Source organism: Saccopteryx bilineata, chromosome 7, assembly GCF_036850765.1.
Source record: "Saccopteryx bilineata isolate mSacBil1 chromosome 7, mSacBil1_pri_phased_curated, whole genome shotgun sequence".
Taxonomy (NCBI): Eukaryota; Metazoa; Chordata; class Mammalia; order Chiroptera; family Emballonuridae; genus Saccopteryx; species Saccopteryx bilineata.
Genome location: NC_089496.1, coordinates 73,901,321 through 73,925,624, shown reverse-complemented (window position 1 = coordinate 73,925,624; position 24,304 = coordinate 73,901,321). Strand labels below are relative to the sequence as shown.

The 24,304-nt window shown below is 47.9% G+C and overlaps 1 protein-coding gene across 1 annotated transcript in view; it reads right to left on the bottom strand.

Moving 5' to 3' along the window:
- IL16 (interleukin 16) overlaps positions 1-24,304 on the bottom strand; it is a 94,517-nt gene that overhangs the window by 24,416 nt on the left and 45,797 nt on the right. Inside the window, exons 3-6 of the mRNA XM_066238353.1 lie at positions 16,342-16,450; positions 10,473-10,615; positions 8,182-8,292; positions 7,364-7,478 (exon numbers count right to left, since the gene is read on the bottom strand). Of these exons, the coding sequence (XP_066094450.1) occupies positions 7,364-7,478; positions 8,182-8,292; positions 10,473-10,615; positions 16,342-16,450 (478 nt within the window). The remainder of the gene's footprint in view (positions 1-7,363; positions 7,479-8,181; positions 8,293-10,472; positions 10,616-16,341; positions 16,451-24,304) is intronic.

The window sequence follows — 24,304 nt, the reverse complement described above, 5'->3', positions numbered from 1 at the left end:
CCCAATCTGGGACATCGTTCTCACCTTGAACTCCAGTCCCACCCACCAGCCCAGCGTTTGCACAATCCACAAAGCACCATTAAGACATTTCTCATGCAGCATCCACCCCCACCCAGGAAGCTGGAGGGGCAGCGTGATGGGCCCCCTCTGGCACCTCTTAGCCTCCAGGGGATCAGGGTTCTTAGCCAGGCAGGCACGTGTGGCCTGGCCTGACCTGGTCCTTGTCTGTTGGGGACCGAATTAATCAACAGGGTATTTTTGCAATCTGAACAGAGGTGCTGGGCCCAAACCACACCTCACCTGCCTAGTTAACAAAGAGCTACACCCGATTCTCGTTTGTCTCACCCATGTTCTCTGGAGGAGGCTGGAAGCTAGTTTCCTATTAGTGTAAAGTAGATTTGGATGGTATGGTGGGGGTTGTCTTTGAGTTGCCTTGGAAACTTAATTGAATTGCTGATGGACCACGTTTTTTTCTATGAATAAAAGTGGATGTGCTTCCGGGAGCAGCCACATTATGGCTAAGGAACAGTAGAGACTGTTTGCTGTGGCATCCTCCTGAGCGTGTGTGTGTGTGTGTGTGTGTGTATCTTTTAAGTCCCTGTCTATCATTTATTTCAGTTCTATACCTTTTCCCATTTGAAGACCCCGTAATAGACTCATTGTGGCTGGACTGCGACACCTGTCCACCTCTTGTCTTTACATCCTTCCCTGCTGCCGCCCCACCCCACACCATTTGCTCCCATAAACCATTTCCTGCCTTGCCCACGATTTGAGCGAGGTCTCCTTCTAACATGGTGCCCACACCAACGCCAGCTGCGTGCCCATATGGAGGGTCATGCCCATATGAAATGGTCTAGGGCAGTGGTTCTCAACCTTTCTAATGCCGTGACCCCGCAATACAGTTCCTCATGTTGCGGTGACCCCAAACCAAAAAATAATTTTGGTGGCTACTTCATAACTGTAATTTTGCTACAGTTATGATTCGGAATGTAAATACCTGATATGCATTATGTATTCTCATTGCCTCTCCGCCTCCTAGGCTTCTGTCCTCCGGCGCTTGCTGCACCCGCCCACTGATGACGTCAGCAAGCGCCGGACACACACACGTAATGCGCTGCTATGGACTGTGGAGCGTTCCCCCGCTTCCCCGCCCCTTAGACCCCGGACGGATGATGCAATCACGTCTGCGCATGACCGCAGGCATTCAGTTTGGAACGCACGTCCACAACGGCGTGCGTTCAAGCTGAATAGCACTGCTGCAGACGGTAGCGCGGCTTTTCAGCGGCTAAAGCCATCGGAAATATGTATTTTCTGATGGCTTTAGGCGACCCCTGTGTTTTGGTTGTTCGACCCCCGCCGGGGTCGCGACCCACAGGTTGAGAACCGCTGGTCTAGGGCCAGTGGTCGGTAAGCTCATTAGTCAACAGAGCCAAATATCAACAGTACAAATATTGAAATGTCTTTTGAGAGCCAAATTTTTTAAACTTAAACTATATAGGTAGGTACATTCCTTATCGAGGTAGCGCCCGCTCGTGGTATTTTGTGGAAGAGCCGCACTAAGGGGGCCATGTGGCTTGCGAGCCACAGTTTGCTGAGCAGGGGGCTAGGCAGTTAAACGCTTCTTTCTGTGCCATTTTCTCAGCTAACCTGTCCTCCTACCAGCTCCTGCCCTTCCCGCCGCTCAGTCCCGCTGCCTTTGTTTCCTCGCACGCTCACGGCACCCCCTCCCTACTGCCCTCACTGCATTCGCCATGGCCAGGAACCGATGACCCGTGAAGTCCCCGCTCCAGGCTGGCAGGTCCCCAGGGCCCATCCTGCGTGAGGCTCACGAAATTCTTCACAACACAGAACAATTTTTTCTTTTGTATCCAGAAACCCGTGTTGATGTGGATGGTGCACCACTGTCTCCCTTTCCTTCCATTCCATCAGCACGCAGATAAGGAACACTTTCTCAATAGTCAGTGCTGTTTGTGCCATTAAGATGCCAACAGTTTTTTTTCTGTGGATTTCTGGCCTGATTCTTACTGGTAAGAACCATTGCCATCTGATTTAAGGTCCTATTGTGCATAATACATCCTATTTCTCTGGTTGTTGAAATTATTTTTTAACATATAGTAGTGTCTCAGCTTAGAAATCCCTGCATTCAATATAGACTATAACTGTGGCCTGTTTTCCAACCCAAGAAGACGTGGACGAAGTTACATCCTCCTATCACTCTCCTCAGGCCGTTGGCCCTCATGAGGTGCAGCTCTTTACTGTGGAGGCTTTAAAGTCTCCCAGAGGTGTGCATGGACCCCCGGCCATGTCTCCCAGCCCAGTGGACAGTCAGATCCTGCCCCTAACCCTGAGGCCCCCTAACAGCAGCTCCTAGGGTCCCGTAATCAACTCCTCAGTGTGCTGTGCCCAGATTTAAAGCTGTTCCTTGTTTCTGTAAAGTTTTTGTTTCTTTGGAAAACTGCTAGCACTTGGGCACTTTCACTCTTTTCTCTAGAATTCAGATGTGCTCTCTTCTTAATGTGTGTGGAAAATGAAGGCTAGAGGTAGGGTGGGGAGAATATTCAAATCACTTAATCTGTTAGGTTGCTAAACTAGATTAAAGAAAGAAAGGATAAGTCTCTGTCCACATGAGATTCTAACTCAAGGAGTGAAAGCAGACACACTTTTAAAATAACTAATATAAACTAAATTAGAAAGAAAGAAGTAATACCGTCATTATTTACAGATGACATGGTAATATACCTAGACAACCCTACATTCCATCAAGGAACTATTGTAACTGATAAATTCAGTGCATAGCAGGAAACAAAATTAATATTCAGAAGTAGGTTATATTTTTATACATCAATAAGAGTATCAGAAAGAGAACAATACCATTTATAATTGCATCAAAAAGAAAATACCTAGGAATTTTAACCAAGGAGGTAAACAGCCTGTACTTAGAAAAGTCTAAGACACTGAAGAAAGATATTGAAGAAGAGATAATATCTTCAATGGACGCATATACTTATGATCATGGATGGGAAGAATTAACATTAATAAAAAGTCCATACTACCCAAAGCAATCTACAGATTCAATGCAATCCTTATCAAAGTCTCAATGGCATTTTTCACTGAACTAGAACAAATTATCCTAGAATTTACATGGAACCACAAAATACTCTGAATAGCCAAAGAAATCTTGAGAAAGAAGTACAAAGTTGGAGGTATCATGTTACCTGATATCAGACTATACTGTAAGGCCATAGTAACCAAAACTGTATGGTACTGGCATAAAAACAGACATGTACATCAATGAAACAGAACAGAGAGCCCAGAAATAAATCCATGCCCTTGTGGTTTATTAATCTATGACAAAGGACGCAAGACACACAATAGAATAAACAGAGTCTAGTCAATAAATGGTGCTGAGAAAAGTGGACACACACATACAAAAATATAAAATTAGACTACTTTCTTCACCATAACTCAAAATGGATTAAATACTTAAATTTAAGAACCACAAAACTAGAAGAAAACATAGGCAGTAAACTCTTTGATTGCTCTTGGTAGTTTTTTTTTTATTTTTTTGGATACGCCTCTTTGGGCAAGGGGAACAAGAAAAAATATATAAACAGGACTACCTCAAACACAGAGGTTTTGCACAACAAAGGATACTATCCACAAAATGAAAAGACCACCCATCAAACAGGAGAAGATATTCACCAATGGTATATCTGATAATGTGGTTAATATCCAAAACATATAAGGAATTCATACAACTTAGCATCAAAAAACAATCTGATTAAAAAATTGGCATAGCACCAGGCACTGAGGATAGCTCAGTTGGTCCAAGCATCAGCCTCTAGCGCTGAGGATAGCTTGGTTGATTCAGCTCCAGATGGGGGTTAGGGGGTGGATTCCAGTCAAGGTACATGTGGGAGTCTGTCTACCTCCCCTCCTCTCACTTTAGATTGATAGATAGATAGATAGATAGATAGATAGATAGATAGACAGACAGATAAATGGGCATAGGAGACCCTGGCCAGGTAGCTCAGTTGGTTAGAGCATCATCCCAAGATGCCAAGGTTGCAGGTTTGCTCCCTGGTCAGAGCACATACCAATGACAGCATGAATAAGTGGAACAACAAATCAATATTTCCCTCTTTCTCTCTTTCACTTCTTCTCTCTCTAAAAGTCAATTTAAAAAATTGGCAGAGGACCTAAATAGACATTTCTCCAAAAAGGACATACAGATGCCAACAGACATATGAAAAGAAGCTCAAGATCAGTAATCGTCAGAGAAATGCAAATTCAAACCACCATGAAATACCACCTCACACCTGTCAGAAGGGCTACTATCAATAAATCAAGAAACAAGTGTTGAGGAGGATGTGGAGAAAAGGGAACCCTCGTGCACTGTTGGTGAGAATGCAGATTGGTATATCCACTACGGAATGCAGTATGGAGGCTGCTCAAAAAATGAAAAATAGAGCCCTGGCTTAGTAGTTGGTTAGAGAATCATCCTGATATGCCAAGGTTGCAGGTTCGATCCCCAGTCAGAGCACATACAAGAATCAACCAATGAATGCATAAATAAGTGGAACAACAAACTGATATTATATATATATATATATATATATATATATATCTTTCTGTCCCCTTTCCTCTCTCTCTAAAATTAATCAATAAACTACAAATATATATTTTTTAAAGTTAAAATAGACCTACCTTATGACCCAGCAATTCTACTTCTGGGCATATATATGAAGAAATCTAAAACACTAATTGAAAAAGATATCTGCACCCCTATGTTCTTTGCAGCATTATTTAAAATAGCCAAGATATGGAAGCAGCCTAAGTGTCCCATCAGCAGACAAGTGGATAAGGAAGAGGTGGTATATATATATACCACCAATTATATATAAATGGTATACGACAGTCATAAAAAAGAATGAAATCTTGCCATTTGCAACAATATGGATGGCCTCAGACAGCATGATATTAAGCAAAAAAAGCTTGTCAGAGAAAGACAAATATCATATGATTTTACTTACATGTGGAATCTAAAAAACAAAATAAATGAACAACAAGAACAAAAAAACCCCAGAAACAAGCTCATAGATACAGAGAACAGACTGATGGTGACCACATGGGATGGTGGTTGGGTAGCTGGGTGAAAAAGGGAAAAGGACTAAGTTATAAAAATATTCACGATGCCCTGGCCGGTTGGCTCAGCAGTAGAGCGTCGGCCTGGCATGCGGGGAACCCGGGTTTGATTCCCGGCCAGGGCACATAGGAGAAGCGCCCATTTGCTTCTCCACCCCCCTGCTTCCTCTCTGTCTCTCTCTTCCCCTCCCGCAGCCAAGGCTCCATTGGAGCAAAGATGGCCCGGGCACTGGGGATGGCTCCTTGGCCTCTGCCCCAGGTGCTAGAGTGGCTCTGGTCGCGGCAGAGCAACGCCCTGGAGGGGCAGAGCATCGCCCCCTGGTGGGCGTGCCGGGTGGATCCCGGTCGGGCGCATGTGGGAGTCTGTCTGACTGTCTCTCCCCATTTCCAGCTTCAGAAAAAAAAAAAAAAATATTCACGAGGATGTCAAGCACAGCATAGAGAATATAGCCAGTAACTTTGTAATAACCATGGTATCAGACGGGTACTAGACTTATAAGCAGATGACTTCATAATTATACTATGTATAACCACTATGCTGGACAGCTGAAGTGATACACTATTGCATGTCAACTGTAATTTAAAAAGTAAAAATTAAGAACCCATTTGACCTCATTTGCCTTGCTTTTGCTTTTCCTCCTCCCCCTCCACCTTTTACCCTCTGTGACACATCATCTATCTTTCCTAAGACCTGAAACCTTCGTGTTTCCTGTGACCTTCCCTGCCCTGGCCACCTGCTAAGAGGTTGTCACCTGTCCCACCAGCACCTTCCTCCTCCCAGGGTTTCCCTGCAGGACAGGCTCTCAGGAACTGCAGACCAGCTGTCACCAGGGCCTTTGAGCTGGATCTCCTGCTTCTGGTGTCTCGCCAGCCAACCTCCCCCTGCACTCTGGTTCCTGAGTCATCTAAACACCCTGATCCTAGCTTGTCCCTCCCACATGACGGAACCATTAGAGCAGGGGTAGTCAACCTTTTTATACCTACCGCCCACTTTTGTATCTCTGTTAGTAGTAAAATTTTCTAATCGCCCACCGGTTCCACAGTAATGGTGATTTATAAAATAGGGAAGTAACTTTACTTTATACAAAATTTATAAAGCAGAGTTACAGCAAGTTAAAGCATATAATAATAATTACTAACCAAGTACTTTATGTCGGATTTTCGCTGTTTGGCAGAATAAATCTTTAGAAAACAACTTACTATAGTTAAATCTATCTTTTTATTTATACTTTGGTTGCTCAGCTACCACCCACCATGAAAGCTGGAACGCCCACTAATGGGCGGTAGGGACCAGGTTGACTACCACTGGGTTAGAGGGTCTCACTGCCCACATAATAAAGCCCACAGGCACAGCCCCGCATGAGGTTAGAGGCGGCACACTTCCTGTATAAAGAGCCGCAGAGTAAATGTAGGCTCTGCAGACCCTTGTAGCCCAAAGCATCACAGACAAGGGGCAAATGAATGAGTGTGACCATGTCCCAGTGAAGCTCTCCTATGGACACTGAAACCTGAATTTCATTTCATTTACATATGACACAAAAATCAAAAATCCCTTTGACTTTTTTTTTTATCATTAGGAAACAAAAAAGCCATTCTTCATCCATGAGCTGTGTGACAACGGGCAGATCTGGGCTGTTGTTTGCCAACCTAGTCTGGCTTACAGAACCTGCCTGACAAAAGACAGTGGCAGTGCTGTGACGTCACCTCCCTTTAAACCTCCCGTGTGAGGGCAGCATCCACAGAGGCTCCCCTGCACTCCACGGCGGCCTGACCCTGCATTCTGCCCCCTAAGTTTAAACCTGGGGAGTTCCTTGGGCCAAGCCTATTGCCCAACAATCCAAATATGACTTTGGGGTGGAATTAAGGCTGGGAACCCACCCTGCCCCTCCAGGACAAGAAGCCAGTGCAGGACACTCAGGAGGCACCCCATGTCACCAGGCCCCTTACTCCCAGGATGACCAGGGCTTCCCTCACCTGAAGAGCTAGGAGCAGGTGGCTGACAGGAGCAGAGTGGGCAGGAGGGGAGGACAGGAGCCGGGTAGACCATGAACTCCTCATAAGAGGAATCAGAACTGGAAAGTCTCTCAATTCCTAGAGCCTAGAGGGCAGTAGGCTTGCAGGGAGCTTTTTACAACTCATTGGATGCACTGAGTCTGGTTTCCCTACAAGTGTGAGTTAGGGAGGACAGGGACAATGACAGGAAGGGCTGGGAATGTACCTTCTTGTAGTCGGCCATCAGCGGCAGCGGCTCCGCCGGCAAAGATGGTTTTGACGTAAATTCCAATGGGGCCGTAAATGCTGTCCTTTCCCCCGACGATGCTGAAGCCCAGGCCCTGGGGAAGAAGAGGAGATATCAGACTGAAGAGTGGTCCCTGGGCTTCTATGCATTTGGGCTACATTTCCTGAGGGCCTGCCTTAGCCCTGAACAAAGACCCCAGGGAGGAGCAGGTAGCTCTGGTCTCACAGGTCCCGAGACATAACAAGAATGAGAAGAGCTGTGACTTTGAGGCCAGACAGGACTGTGTGGCATCTGGAGTGTGTCTGCACGAGTCTGCTGTTCCCTCACACAGAGGGACCCTGGCCGGAGACCCTCCCCTCTACTGGCCGTTCCCGGTGGATCACTTCCTGTCTGACCTCACTTAACCTTCTTGTGAAATGATGCTGACAGCACCTAACTCATTGGTTGTGTTCTAGAGGGGAAACAAGCATTGTGATTTCTAAGCAGAAAGTGGGGCTGCTTGGCTACAACTCAGGACTGGAGACAGTCACTCCCTTTGATCAGAGGAACAATAACAGCCTTCCTCCGCTGTCTTCTCTCACCTCTCCCTGAGCTCCCAGGACAGAGAGGGAAGAAGGAGGGGGGGGGGAGTCTAGACGTGTGGGTCCCTCCCACTCTTCCACAGATGCGCGTTCATATGTATATTTATATCTGGAGCCAGAATCTCCACTGCCTGTCTTTATCTTCCCTTTGACACAGCAGCTCCTCAGAATCTGGTGTCACTCCAGAAGTTTCCGCTGGCAGCGGTCCTTGCTTACCTTGGCCTGGCCTTTCATCAGCACGATGTTGGAGATGACAGAAGCCTGGAGGCCCCCTGAGGGCTGCGCTAGCTGAGCTGTGCTCAGGGACCTCGTGGGTCTGGACGCGCCCTGCGGGGATGGACCAAGTGGGGAGTGATGAGTCCACAAGACAAGAGCACCTCACTGGGCGGAAGAGGCCCCGGCCAAGGAGAGGACCCGAATACCCTCTACCCTAAGCGCCTGCCTGCGCACAATGCCTTCCACTGCTGAGTGGGCGTGGCTGAGTGGGCGTGGCCAGGGTCTGGCCCAGACGGGCTGTTTGTGGTGGCCCCAGGAGCCGGCTTCCCTGAGCCCGATCTCCCTGCAGCCCAGCAGCCGGGGCTCAGTCAGGACTGCCTAGGCAGCAGGCCCGGGTACCGTCACCGACCACCCTGACCCAGGACGAGTCCTATCACCAAAGGCCCCAGCGAGGTTTGGAAGCCGGCTTCTAGGAATGCCTCAACAAAATTCAAGGCACGCTAACTGAGGCCCTTCTTGGTGCTAGACAGGCAGTGGTGGGCAGGGGCAGCAACCTGAAGAACTGAAAACTCAGAAGGTAAATCCGGGGAGGCAGGCAGGAGGTGACAGCTCACAGGAGGGCGGCATGCTGCACACACACCCTGCTGCAGGAAGCAGCCTCAGCGAGGGACAGTGTGGCACGGTGGTTAGCGCTGGGACTCGGAGCCCCACGGACTGTTGCTTCTCAGGCTCTGCCAACTATCTGACCCGGTTGCGGGAAGGGGGGTGAGAAGCTACACTCCTGCCTCAGTTTCCTTGCCTGTAAAATCATCTGTACTTGGGAAGCCATCTTTTTCAAACACTGGGACACCATTGCTTCCCATTTGCAATCATAGACACGATTACTCAAGGGAGGGAGGGAAGACAGAAATAAAATTTTCAAACATCTGCTGTGTGTTGCGCAGGTCAAACACACCTCGACCAGGAGCCCGCCCTGGGGCTCGCAGTGTGCCATGGAGAGAGCACAGAAGTGATGGCAGCGAGATTTGAGACCCGTAAGCCCTGGTGATGGGCATTGGGAGGGTCAGGAGTCCCTTCCGCAGAGGGGGTGTTAGGAAAGCTTCTGAAGGATGGGGTGGGGTTTCCAGAAAGAAGGGAGAGAGGGCAAGGTGACGCCACCAGAGGGCGCTGTGTGGCCATGAGTGGCAGCATGAGGCCCTTGTGTGAGTTGTGCATGGGCTGGGGCTTGGGAAACAAATATATATACAGGCAGGTTGGAGTGACACGTATGGGGGACACTGTGCTTCCTCTATGCTAAGACCCCGTCTGCATGCTGATGCCCCATAGTGGGACGGGCATGGACTGGGGAGCCACCCAGGACTTGGTTCAAATTCCGGCCCCCTAGGTCTTTTTTTCCTTCTTTTATTTTTAAGCGAGAAGGAGAAGGAAAAAGAGAAGACAGAGGACAGATAAGAAGGGAGAGAGATGAGAAGCATCAACTCATAGTTGCGGCACCTTCATTGTTCATTGATTGCTTTCTCATATGTGCCTTGACCAGGGGGCTCCAGCTGAGCCAGTAACCCCTTGCTCAAGCCAGCGACCATAGGGTTCAAACCATTGACCTTGGGCTTCAAGCCAATGACCTCTGGGCTCAAGCCAGCCATGCAGTCATATCTATGATCCTACGCTCAAGCCAGCAACCCATCCCTCAAGCTGGTGAGCCCGCACTCAAGCTAGTGATCTCGGGGTTTCGAACCTGGGTCCTCAGTGTCCCAGGTCAATGCTTTATCCACTGTGCCACCGCCTGGTCAGGCTGGCCCCTTAGGTCTTAAGATATACTAAAATGAAGCTAACATTAATGCTTTTGTAAGCTTGTTTTAAGAATGAGAGGCAGTATGTGTAAAGCAAGTCATATGTCACAGAGATGAAAAACCAGGTGGTGGAGGCCAGAAGATCCACCATCAAGTGTCCGCTGTCTCTGACAATCCATGTGAACTTGTCCAGTCTCCATTCCCCTCGTCTGCCTCTTGGGTTACTGTGCAGGTGACATACGGGATCCTCATACAGCCTAGTGCGGGGTCTGCACACGTGGAATGCTCTCTGCAAGGTTGCTGCTAATGCACAGAAGCAGCAGCAGTTGCAAGTCTCTGGCACAAGGGGGCGCTCAGTAGGTCACAGTCCTGATGTGGTCCTTTGCCTAGAGGTGGCCATGCTCACTAGGCGGGTCCCCGTCCCCTGCATTTCTGTGGACATGAAACTACCCGAAACCCTCTCCAGCCCCCTCTAAGTTGGGACCCCTACTGTCGCCTCACCCCAGCTTTCCCTGCAGGGCAGTCCAGCTGCTGAGACAAGGACTTTCTGTTGCTGCAGAGGGAGTATGGCGGCCTGTCCGTGGAAGCAGCGGTCTTCCTGGTCACTGGAAAATCTATCTCCGCTGTGCAGTAGGGATTAACACCTAGACCAGGAGAGGGAGAAAGGAGAAAATATTTGTGCTCTCTAAAAGCAAGAGAACAGGTCCTGGCCGGTTGGCTCAGCGGTAGAGCATCGGCCTGGAGTGCGGGGGACCCGGGTTCGATTCCTGGCGCCAGGGCACATAGGAGAAGCGCCATTTGCTTCTCCACGCCCCCCCTTTCCTCTCTGTCTCTCTTCCCCTCCCGCAGCCAAGGCTCCATTGGAGCAAAGATGGCCCGGGCACTGGGGATGGCTCCTTGGCCTCTGCCCCAGGCACTAGAGTGGCTCTGGTCGGGGCAGAGCGATGCCCCGGAGGGGCAGAGCATCGCCCCCTGATGGGCAGAGCGTCGCCCCCTGGTGGGCGTGCCGGGTGGATCCCGGTCGGGCGGATGCGGGAGTCTGTCTGACTGTCTCTCCCCGTTTCCAGCTTCAGAAAGAACAGCAGCCGCCAGAGTGCCAGCCCTCGGGAGCCAGAGTGAGCGTGGACCACTGGGCAGCCGGTGCTGGGCGCAGGGTGGAGACGGAGACGCGGCGGGCAGCCCGCTGCTCTCTGACGCGCCTCCCACAGAGCAGGTGCACACAGGACTCTCGTTTGCATTTCCCCTCAGCTCACCTCAGCAGGAGTGGATGGGCACCTCCTACTGACAAGCAGCGTGCCGGGCTCAGGAAGACACAAGGCTGCGGCCACTCCAGTCCCTGATGTCAGGGCGTGTTCAGTGCCCAAGAAAGAGGGACAGGAGGAGAACGCAGAGGCTCAGGACAGGCAGAACCAGAGGACCAGGCAGGAACCTAGCAGCCTCCCATGCCACAACCAGCCCTCCCAAGAGGACCCGAGGCCTCCTGCATACACAGACATGCAGGCACAGGCACAGGCACGCGCACACCCCTAACCCAGGTGGCAAGGAGCTAACGCCCGATTCTGCGGCAGCTGAGACAGTGCAAGCTAGCCGCTTCCTCTGCTGGGAACCCCACACCTCCTTCCATTCAGCCAGGGACTCCGCCCACCCAGCTGCAAACCTGCGGAGGTTACAGGCCACAGTCCTTGCTGACCAGAGCAGCGCCCCCCGGTGAGACACTGTACGCTGCCCACACAACCTGAACTTTTCTAGTAGCCCCATTTAAAAAGTCAAAGGAAACAGGTTAAGACTGACAATACATTCTATTTGGTCCGATAGACCTAAATGACCATCATTTTGACATGTAAATAACAAGATAAAATTACTGTGTTCTGTCCTTCCTGAGCTGGCGCAGTCTCTGGACCCAGGAGCCCGTGGCCCCCCTCCCCCATCCTCACGTGCACGAGCCACACACGTCAAGGGCTCAGAGTGTGGCCAGTGGACACTGTGCTGGACAGCACAGCTCCGGGGACCCAGAGGCAGCAGGGTTTCCCCGTGCCCCAGCTCCAGTGAGGGACGAGGCTTTTGTGGAAAATCCCCCAAGAGAAAGCTGTGAGATGGGGAGTCGTCCACAGGGAAGGTGGTGGGAGCGGGGCTTCTACTCAGGACGGAACGGCTCAGGCTTGTGTGTGGGCTGCAGAAAGGAAGCCACAGGCCAGGGTGGGTGCAGGAAAGAGAAGAGGAGCAAACAGGCATCCCTGAGGGTGTGAGGCCCTGGGGGACGGGGGATGGACAAAGAAAAGGTCTTCTTCTGTCTGAGCCAGTCCTGCTGTTCCTGAAAACTACTCATGGGTGTGCTCCAGCCGCAAGGAAATAGAGTGGGCACCGCTGGTTTACAGTGGTGAGCACGCGGAACACTGAGTCGAGCCTTAGCTTGCTATTCATTACTGTATTATTATCCATACAAACAACTGTAAACCTACTTCTGCCTCACCCTGTATATTGAAATTATCATCTGGCGGTGGAGGGGGGGTGTTTAAAACAAAGCACTGAAACATGTAGCATCGAGTTCACTGAAAATGTGGTTATAAAATCCAATGCAAGAGCCAAAACAACAAGTGAAGGGGAAACTATATATTGAGGTGATTTAATAATAAAAATTGTAAGTTTATAATTTAAGATTAAGTTGAATTAGGAAATGGAAAAATACAGGTAAATGAAAAATGGAACCAGAGGTGAATAATATACCATCTTTCTTCACAAGGTGGACAATTTGGAAAACAGTCTCAAGTATTAATTCAATAATTAAATGTAATGGATTAATTAACTTAAAGGAAACCAGAAGTGGAGATGAAAATTGAATAAACCTTTCAAATCACTGCAAAAATTAAACACACAGCAAGAAGCTTAAAACAAATGAAAAGTGACCAGAAATCAGAAAGTATAAAAAAAATCATAGTAAAAGCAAGTATTATTTATAATACTAATGTAAACAGCTAATACTTCTGTCTTACAAAGACTGCCTAATTTGCTTTCAAGATATGACTGCATATCCTTTGCAAGAGAAAAAATAACAAAAAGGCTGAAATAAAAAGATGGCCAGAATCGATTATCATAAGTGATGCTGGAATCAGCTACGGGCTTAGGAAAAAACTCGATCTAGATTCTTGCTTTGTATCAAACACATGAAATAAGTAACAGATATAGAGTAAGTTTGAGGAAAAAAATCATTTAAAAAGCAAAGAAATTGTAGCCAAATATTAAATAGTTCTCTGGATGTGGAAGAAACTTTACCAATAGAAGGAAAAAGATAGCAATAGATTTGATTAGTATATAAAGACGAAAATGTCTTCAAGTAAAGAAATTTAAAAGAAAACCAACAATCTGAGGAAAGTATGTTCAACAAATATGAAGCCAGATATTACTTTAACCAGGAGGCTTTTTTGTAAATTCATGTAACACAATGGCCATCCCGGTAGAAACACGGGTGTGCCGCACACACACACAGGGACGGAACAGAGGCAGCAGGCCCGCCTCAGCTGGGCGGGGAGGAGCTCTTCTCCACCAGGGTACCCGCACGTGGACCAGGCAGGGCATCTCAGACAGGACTTGGAGAAGCCAAAGGAAGGGGCTACTACAAAGGGGTGAACAGGGTCTGGGAAAGTAACGAGGCTTATCGGGGCATCCAAGAATTGGCAAGAGCTGGAGGCGGTTCCCATCCGAGGCCAGGGGAGAAAGGACGTCCCTTCCACAGCATTGCAAGGCTGCAGAGGGGTGGGGGGAATCACCCAGGAGCTCTGTCTTCCACCCTCCAACCTCCTGACCCTCTCTCTCCCTGCCTGTCTGAACTCAACCAGAAACTGGAGGACCGCGGGACCCAGATGATACCATCTGAAAGTCAGTACTCGCGGTGCAAGCCAGGCTGGCTTCATGGCCGTGGAGTTGCAAAGTCACAGAGCCCTACACTTAGAAGGTCCAATGCTCTGCTTTTGCCATTTTAAGATCGGTAATAATTTTGAAACAGGGGTCACACATTTTCACTTTACATTGATCCCACAAACTGTGTAGCTGGTACCAAGTGCAAAAAAGGCAGAGAACAGCAGACCGTGGGTGTGGGGACAACAGAAAACAGAGAAATTTGCAGAGCAAACATTTTTTTTTCTTTTAAGTGAGAGGAGGGGAGATAGCTAGACAGACTCCTGCATGCACCCTGACCAGGATCCACCCAGCAACTCCTGTCTGGGGCCAATACTCTGCCCATTTGGGGCCATGCTCACAACTGAGCTATTTTTAGAGCCTGAGACAGAGGCTCCACAGAGTCATCCTCAGCACCTGGGGCCAAGGTGCTTGAATCAATCAAGCCATGGCTGTGGGAGAGGAAGACAGAGAAAAGGGGGAAGGGAAGGAGGAGAGGATTCCTGTGTGCCCTGACCAGTAACTGAACCCAGGACTTCTATACACGGGTTCAATGCTCTAGCACTGAACCAACTGGCCGGGGCCACAAACATTTTATAAAATTCTAATCTAGAATGGGCTATGCCTAGAGATATAGATATTCATATATAAATACATTGAGTATTAGCTACTGACATTTCGTAGTACAGATCACAATCTAAGGTATATTTACTTAGCTTCTGAAACCCCTTGACTAGAAAATTGTGCTAAAGGAAAAGAAAAGTAAAAATCTATGATAAAGAAAAGCAACTAAGGGTCCAAAAATAGGAAATGATTTTTTTTTTTTTTTTTTTTTTTTTTTTTTTTTGCATTTTTCTGAAGCTGGAAACAGGGAGAGACAGTCAGACAGACTCCCGCATGCGCCCGACCGGGATCCACCTGGCACGCCCACCATGGGGCGACGCTCCGCCCACCAGGGGGCGATGCTCTGCCCATCCTGGGCGTCGCCATGTTGCGACCAGAGCCACTCTAGCGCCTGAGGCAGAGGCCACAGAGCCATTCCCAGCGCCCGGGCCATCTTTGCTCCAATGGAGCCTTGGCTGCGGGAGGGGAAGAGAGAGACAGAGAGGAAGGCGCGGCGGAGGGGTGGAGAAGCAAATGGGCGCTTCTCCTGTGTGCCCTGGCCGGGAATCAAACCCGGGTCCTCCACACGCTAGGCCGACGCTCTACCGCTGAGCCAACCGGCCAGGGCAGAAATGATTAATTTAATGGTAGTACATCCCACAACAGAATAATGGAGGCAGGAAGAATCTAAGGGCCTCATCCTCAGTCACACAAATAAATCCCTTCCGGAGGCAGGATCTAAAATCAAGTGCCTAGGCTCCCAAAGGTGAGCTGGTTACCACGCACCAGTCCACTGCCTTGTGTATCTCCCCTAAGGAAACCATCTCAGGCTGAACAAAACCTTAATGTCAGCAGCGTTGACGATGTTAGTGGAAAGCTGAGAATGTCTAATAATAGGGAGTTAGTTAGTTAATTAGATCATGTACATTTATATAATAAAATACGGGGTATCCATGAAGAATGGCGTCTACAAAAACATGTCCAATAACATGAGGTGCACATAGAATCATAGGAAGGAACTTACTGAAAATCTTAACATAGATTGTCTCTAACACTAGCATGTGGTGTGGCTTTCATTTCTTCATGCTTTTCCTCACTCTTCACATTTTCCTGACTTTGTACTTTCCCTGCAACAACCAAGAACCGTGGCATCTTCCAGCCTCATCTCCCAACCTGCCACAGATGAGGGACAGAGGCCCTGAAAGAGAGTGACCTTGCTGAGACCCAGGAGGTATTGTATGTGTTCTATCCTCCGTTGCATCTTCTCAATGCGGGGAGTCCAGACGGACACGCTGACTAGAGCCCGGGCCACTGGGTGCCCTAAAGCAGGGGTCTCAAACTCAACTCAGCATGTGGGCCGCAGAGCAAGATCACAGCCGTTCGGTGGGCCGCACTAGGTCTACAAAAGGCAACTGTTACGCAACACACTTTTCTCACTGCAGTTGAAAACAAAAAAAAATCAGTACAACAAGCACAATCGTACATGCAGTTTACTCAGTGTCACAAAACGACCAGAAACTGTAGTTCGCATCACAACTGCTGTTAACTAAGCTAATATCTAGCTAGGATGCTAGAGAAATGAAAAATACAAGTAGGCCCCTAGGCTTACTTAATTTTATCCAAAATATTTTGAACTTCGTGGATTAGTCTGCGGGCCGCACAAAATTGTTCGGTGGGCCACGAGTTTGAGACCCCTGCCCTAAAGAGACAGCAGAAGCTCGCTAGCTGGAGTAAGACTCACGCGCAGTGACTGCTGCTCACAGACCACAACCTTGGTTTGGCAGGCTGGACCAGCAGAGACCCGCCCTCCCGCAAATGTCCCACATCACTGACATTCCTCATGGATCCTGAGGGCAGTATGACGAGACACACTTACTGGTTGAATTGCTGCGTGTCCTTTGGTGACAGGCTTTGGGGAGCAGGAAATTACTACTTTGTGCTTCTAGTTTCCCAGACTTTTCTCGAGAGGAAGTCGTAGAAGCTTCCTGCAAAAACAGTTTCCATCTTTTATTCACCAGGTTAGTTAGAATCGAAAAATGTGCTTAGAAAACCGGGATTTCAACACCGACCTTGGAAGTACTTGTTGCATTTTCTCCTCCACTAAAGTATAGGCTCTGTGGGGGGGCAGGGAATTAGCAGTACTGACATCTATTAATTCATAGACATATTAACTCATTTCATAAAGAATGCCGAAGGAAGACACACTGCGTCCGTAAATGGTGCTCTAACACAGGAAGTGTTGAATGACTTTGTCAGCGTTAGATCAGGTTCTTTGTTGGGCACTGGGTGGGGTTACAACTGTGAACAAGGACCCTGATCTTGGAGCAGTGCCATCTTAGTAAAATGTAAACAAGAAAACAAAAGCGAGAGATAGTTACAGAAAAGGGTGTTACGAGTGACATCAGTGGGGAGCGGAGGAGGCAGTGTGTATGTTTTAGAGAAGATGACCAAGGTTCTGGCACCTACTCGGAACTCCAAGCTCCAAGGTCTGGCGCCTACTAGGAACTTAGAAACCTTTGCTGAATGAATGTTACGTAGACTTCTTTATATTGAACCATCCATCCATTCTTGAGAGTATTAAGTGTTTCATCATTTCGGCTGTTTACTTTGCGTGAGGATTTAAATTAAGACTCTAAAAGTCTATATTTTGAAGTGAAGTCTGGTGATTGTTCTGTTATTCTTTTTCTGCCATTCCACGTGGGTCAGGTTTTCTTTGCTTCCTTTATATGCGTATAATTCGGAAGTGCTCCACTGTGCAGTCTGTCAGTCAAATGGCAGGCAGGGGCTCATTTCTCTACGGGGTCAATAACAGCACAGAACACACAACTCTTCCTCAGGTAAGGTGAGCATGAGACAACTTTTACCCCCTTGCCTCTCCTCCCCCTGGGACTTTATGGACCGAGTGAAACAGTTTGATAATGAAGATGAAGGTATTAATTATCTTACTTCTCTTCTCAGAACTGTTTTCATATTGTTTTTCTCTTTCATAATTTGGTTAGCCACAATGACCTTGACTTAATTCTTGAGTTATGTTGGTTTCATTACTCACTTCCATAACCTTTTGAGTGAGTGAATGAGTGGGGTGTGTGTGTGTGTGTGTGTGTGTGTGTGTGTGTGTGTGTTCTCCTCCAGTAAAGCTATGCAGATGGGAAGCTCTCTGAATATTTGCATGTCTGAATGTTTGAAATGGTATTGTTGCTGTTTTTGTGGTCATCACCCTTCAATGACTTGCTGAGTATAGAGTTTTTGAGTGTTGGTTATTCAATCTGGAAACTATAGTTGGCTCCAAAGCTACCTGAGATTTAGTGTTCCGGGGTGAGGTCCGTGAGGGGCACTTGATACCCTTCTCTGACTTACATGCCTGCCTTTATTCAACCAGCCTGGCCAGCGCCAGGTTAATCTCAAGTGCCCAGTGTGTGTGGACTTCCAGCACCTGGCGCACTTCCCAGAGTGCAAGGAGGATCTACTGTTGCCTCCCCTGCATACCCACTGCCCTGCCCTCTGCTCCAGCCCCTGTGAGGGGGATGGCATTGGGGAGGGTGCTGCTGGCATCTGTCCCACTCATGTCCCCCACGGGGCCAGCACAGGCCAACGCGCCCTCCCTCAATCCGACCTTACCTGCACGAGGGCGTGCAGGGTGCTCAGGGGCTCCAGAATGAAACTGGCCCCCTTCCACGGCTTCCTGCTCTGCATACCTTTCTCCCTGCTAGCACATACATTTTTTGAATTGCCATAGAAATTTCTAAGAGGTGAAATATTTCCAGAATATGAAATATATCCTGGAGCCATTTACAGCCAGAAGTCCCCTCAGGGTATTTGTTCTTTTTAAACTGTGTCCGGTTCTGACACAGGGGGTCCTGCAAGAAACCACAGGACAGTTCCCTCTCCCTCTGCGCCCTGCCTTCCCTGCTGAGAATCAGAGACCGCCTCCTCCCAGGCACCACCCTCCTTTTCGGTGGCAGATGGCGCCACATTCACCTAAACCACCTTCTCCCACCACGGCAGCCAGGGAATCTTTAAAAGGAGAGGGAGTGGGGATTATGTGGCAGGTGGCTGAGTACAGGTGAATTCTTGAGACTCTACATTTCTAGAGCTTACCTCACTGGCTGCTTCTCTGAATTAATTGCTTCATACAATATAATAGTCAAAAGATATTGCCTAACCTACAGTCGCCTCTGAGGTCATGTCCTGATTGTAGTATTAAGGCTTCTCTCTGGCACTGTCCTCACCTCTTCACGCTCCCCAGCGACACCGGGGAAGCAGATAATAAAGTATGTCAGTAGCTTTTTTGTGTTCGCCAGACACAGATGAGCCTAGTAAGCAGCCAGCGCTTCGACTTGCGCACAGTGAAGCCTTCTGTGCAAAGTACCTTCGAAATGTGAATTCCCCCCCCAAACTATCTAGTGAGATAAAGAAATATAACTAAGTGAGGTATACACAACATATGGAACAGTGAGCATCTTAAAAACAACATAAAGAGCTTTTGTGATGCAGCTATACATATATTATTGTGGTATATTAAAAAATATACGATCATATGAGTCGAGTCTGACTATAATCATGCAAAATAAGCAAAGAAAAAGGGGCTGGAAAAAATACACCAAAACAGTGATGTGCTGACTAAGCACGCCCTACGCACTGGGCACTAGTCCAGGGGCTGAGGACGCTGCCGCAGACGGGAAAGACAAAGTCCTGCCCTGGTGACGGGGCCGGGGTACTTCTTCTCTTTTTACACAACTTGCTGCGTTTTCCATGTTTTCTGTAATGAGTCTGTATTACTTTTAAAACCAGACCAGAAATAAAACATTCATTTTACATTTATTTCAATTGTCATAAGACATAGTGTGGCCTGACCAGGCGGTGGTGCAGTGGATAGAGTGTCGGACTGGGATGCGGAAGACCCAGGTTCGATACCCCGAGGTTGCCAGCTTGAGCGCGGGCTCATCTGGTTTGAGCAAAAAGCTCACCAGCTTGGACTCAAGGTCGCTGGCTCAAGCAAGGGGTTACTTGGTCTGCTGAAGGCCCACGGTCAAGGCACATATGAGAAAGCAATCAATGAACAACTAAGGTGTTGCAACGAGAAACTGATGATTGATGCTTCTCATCTCTCTCCGTTCCTGTCTGTCCCTATCTATCCCTCTCTCTGACTCTCTCTCTGTCCTTGTAAAAAAAAAGACATAGTGTGTCTTTTTATTATTATTATTTTTTTGCTTTTAATCCTCTCTGTGAAGCTTCCTATCAAAACATGATTTAGAAATTGCTTTGCAATTAAAGCTGAATGACGGGAGAACCATAGAAAATGGAGGGGGTTCTGGTTTGGCTTTTGGTCTAGATTACCTGGAAATAGTTAACATCACGTTCAGAAGAGGGACTCTTTCTTTGGGGGTTTCAAGGTTGGCTGTGGAAGTCCTATCCGAAACCATTCTCACCCTGTCATGAGGCCAGGAGCAGCCATCTCTTCCTCCCTCTCTCTCCCCTCCTCCCTCCCTCCCTCCCTCCCTCCCTCTCTGCACACAATGGTCAGAGCTGGTCCTGAATGTCCAAGACGGCACAGACGCATCCTTCACAGCTCTGTGTCCTCCACCCAACACTGTCCCGGACCTAAAGGGCAGGGGTGGCCATTGTGATACAGATATACATATATTATTGCAGCCGTCTCTGAACCTGCCTCTGAGGCTCCAGTAACCTGCATGTTGCCAGGCAGCTGTCAATCTCCTGCCCGGCTGTGTCAACCTGATGCGCTTTACTCTGACCTGGCCATGGACTCTGACCTCGCTGGACGGCTGCCACAGGAGAGGATGACCGTGTACTGCCAAGGACTGAAGACGACATCTAAGTTGCAATTTTCTACCAGACATGTAAAAATAAAAAAGAAAAGAACACCAAAAAACTGTTGGTTTCCTAAGAGCTCCCGAAACAGGGGCAAGCAAAGGGCTCAAATCTTGTAGAGCTTCCACATCCTGAGCACCAACAAGGGCCCGGTGCTCATCCCCACCCTGGGGCCGCTGCAAGGCACTGCTCACCCTCCTTCCTCCATAAAAGCCTGAGCTCCGTGGGTCCTCAGCAGAGACACACAGAGACAGAGTGGACAGAGGGTCACGGGGCCAGCAGCATTAGCTCTCTCGTGCCCCTGGACCTGCCACTTCATTGCCTGGGCTCAGGTTTCTCTTTTGTAAGCTGAGTGTGGACTAAACAACCTTCATGACCACTGTCAGCTCTGCAGTTTTGAACATAACTGATGCTTATGTTTAAAGAGCTAACAAGCCACTGTCTTCTGACATGATCACACGTCAGCAGATCATTCCCAAGCACAAAATCTCTTTCCTCCCAGGGGAGCCTGGTCACTCCAGGCAAGATGTCCTCAAAGGAGTCCCTAGGTGCCCCAGGCCGGCTCCCTCGTCAGCACGTGGGACAGACCACTTCTGTTTCTGCTCCCAAGTGAGGCTGCTGTCAACGCGGAGGCTCTGCCACCGAGGCCGGGGGCTGGCAAGTCACTGCCCCTTGTTCTCATCAGAGACAAAGCTGCAGGCAGCAGCTCTATAGGAGGGGTGCCCCGTGCCGGGCTGCAGTCTCTGCATTTATGTGGGAGGGGGAAGAATGAGGGTGACTACAGACAACAGACAGAATCCTTGTGACAGAAACAGTTTGTATCTTTTTAAATTTTTTATTTTAGAGAGAGAGAAAGGAAGGGACACAAAAAAAAAAAAAAAAGAGAAAGAAAGAGACATCAATTTGTTGTTCCACTTATCTATGTATTCATTGGTTGCTTCTTATATGTGCTCTGACCAGGGATCAAACCTATAACCTTGGCATATTGAGACAATACTCTAACCAACGGAGCTACCTGGCCAGGGCCAACAGTCTCTATCCTGAATGCACCAAACTAATACCCTGATTGTGACGTTGTACGACAGTCATGCAAGATGCTGCCATTGGGGGAAACTAGGGTATGTGGATCTCTTTGGATTATTTTCTTAAAACTTCACATGAATCGACAATAATCTTAAGATAAAGAATTCAATTTAGAAAACTAATTTGAAATTGCATTTCTATATACCAGAAAATAGAGGTTAGGAAATAGAATTATTAAAAGGATAACATTTATAATTGCATCAGGAAATAAAGAATACCCAGGAACTAATCTAATGAAAGACATGGAAGCCCTTTCTAAAGAACATGATAAAACTTACTGAAAAGAATTTACATCTGATTAATGGATAGTTATATACTATGAAAAAAAAAAAAAAACCACCAGGAGACTTAATAATATATGCATGTCAATCCCACTCCCAAATTCATCTGTACATTTAGTGAAGCACTAACAAAATTCCAGGTGGTTTTTTAAATTTATTTATTCATTTTAGAGAGGAGAGGGAGAGAGAGAGAGAGAGAGAGAGAGAGAGAGAAGAGAGACAGAGAGAGAGAAGGGGGGGAAGAGCTGGAAGCATCAACTCCCATATGTGCCTTGACCAGGCAAGCCCAGTGTTTCGAACCGGCGACCTCAGCATTTCCAGGTCGACGCTTTATCCACTGCGCCACCACAGGTCAGGCTCCAGGTGGTTTTTTTTTAAGAGTATCACAAACTGATCCTTAAATCTTTATCAAGAAGCAAAGGACTAGAAATAAAGAAACATTCCTAAATAAACAAAAAGAGGGAGAAACTCCCATACAAGAGAACAATGCTGATTGATTAAAATATAAAATAGTAGAGTTTGGAAGTAAGGACAACAAACTGACCCATAGAATAGAACAGAGCCTAGAAACAGTCTCATGCTCCCGTGAGGAAATGACTTGTGACAGAACTGACACGTCTGAGGGGAAGACGGACATGTCAGCAGAAGGTGCTGGGACAACTCGTGAGCCATGTGGGAACATGACAACGTCCACTTCACAAGCCTCCTCTGGGTGGATTAAAACCATACGTATGGAAGGCAAAACTAGAACGAGTTCAGAAGACAATCGAAGAAAACAGACATTATCTTAGAATGCGTTCACTTTAACAAAGCAGGAATATCTTTAAATAGGATGCAAAAAGCACAGACTCTAAAAGGCATGATTGGTTAACCCCACATTAAAATGAGCAGCTTCTACTCATCAATGAGAAGAGTTAAAACAACAAGTTAAACGCTGAGGGAATACAGGAAAAGAACTCTGACAACCCAAAAGAAAAACAGAAAAATTTAGGGCATATTACATAAGAGGAAATTTACAAGGTCCTCCAATAAATGGAAACTTATTAGTAATTAGAACAAACATTAGTAATTAGAGAAATGCAAACTGCAAATAATGTGCAAAACACTTGGCCGAGTGGCTCAGTGGATAAGGCAATGTCCCTGTGCACCAAGGTCGCAGGTTCAGTACCCAGTCAGGGCACGAATGGGAAGCAATCAATGAGTGCACTACGATAGTGGTCCCCAACCCCCGGGCCGCGGACTGGTACCGGTCGGTGGGCCATTTGGTACTGGTCCACAGAGAAAGAATAAATAACTTACATTATTTCCGTTTTATTTATATTTAAGGCTGAACGATATTTTATTTTTAAAAAAATGACCAGATTCCCTCTGTTACATCCGTCTAAGACTCACTCTTGACGCTTGTCTTGGTCACATGATACATTCATCCATCCCACCCTAAAGGCCGGTCCGTGGAAATATTTTCTGACATTAAACCTGTCCGTGGCCCAAAAAAGGTTGGGGACCACTGCACTACGAGACAGAACAACTAAGTAGAACAACACGTTGATGCTTCTCTGTCTTTTCCCCCCTCCCCTCTTTCTCTCTCTCTCTCAAATCAATGGAAAAGTAAAAATTAAAAAAAAAGGGCAAAACAATTTAACAGGCCCCAGACTGGAAAAGGTTTAAAGCCTGATGACATCAGCAAGAACGAGGCTACACAGCAACCAAAACACAGCACTGTGAGGGGAGGTGGCTGCAGGGGATGGTGTGGCTGTCCAGCACGCATGAGGAGGCTCCGGTGGTCCGGCACGCAGGGGGAGGCCGGGCGGTCCGGCGCCGGCGAGGAAGCCCGGGCCCTCTGGCTCAGCATCCCACAGCTTCCACCCTACTGACACGTGCGGATGGACGCAAGGGAGGCATCAATAAGAAAGTCTGTAGCAATACAGTCTCTAATACAAAAATGTAAAAAAGAGAAATAACCCAAATGTCCATCAACAGTAGGGTGGGTAAATAGTGTGTGCTCACACATTAGAGTGCCATAAAGCAGTGCAGATCAATGATCTACAGTGAAATAAAACCATGTGTTGAGTAGAGAGGCAAGTGGAATCATGGTGGAATTGCATTTACAAATCATGTTCAAACGTAGGGGGACTGAGCCTCCCGGGCCAGGACACACGTTCCTCCTCGCTGCTACACAACTAAACACCCACAGACAACAGTAAAGGGGTTCTGCAAGGCTAAGAGGACACAGCTGATGGCCAGGAACCTCAGGACTTGAGGAATGGTGAATGGAGTGTCCCTGGGCTTCCCTTCTGTCTGCTATATGGGTGCTGGAGAGACCTGCGACCCGGAACTGACAACAGGCAAAGACAAGATAAAAAACCAGACCGATGCTCTTTTGGCCTCTGGCCAAATACCAGGAAAGGGGAGGAGCCACAAACACCTAGTAGGGACCCCAGCCCCTGCCCTAGAATGAGGGCACGGGCAGGATGCAATGTACCTGCAGCAGGGCCGCAGCCAAGCCCCAGGCTGACCAGCCCAGGTCCATAACAAGGGCACAAGCAGGGGGTGGGTCCACCAGCAGAGGCCTATCAGCTGAGTGCTTCCTGTCCCTGCCCCCACCTAGTGACAGAAGAGACCCCAGCCTGGCAACTTCTGCTCATC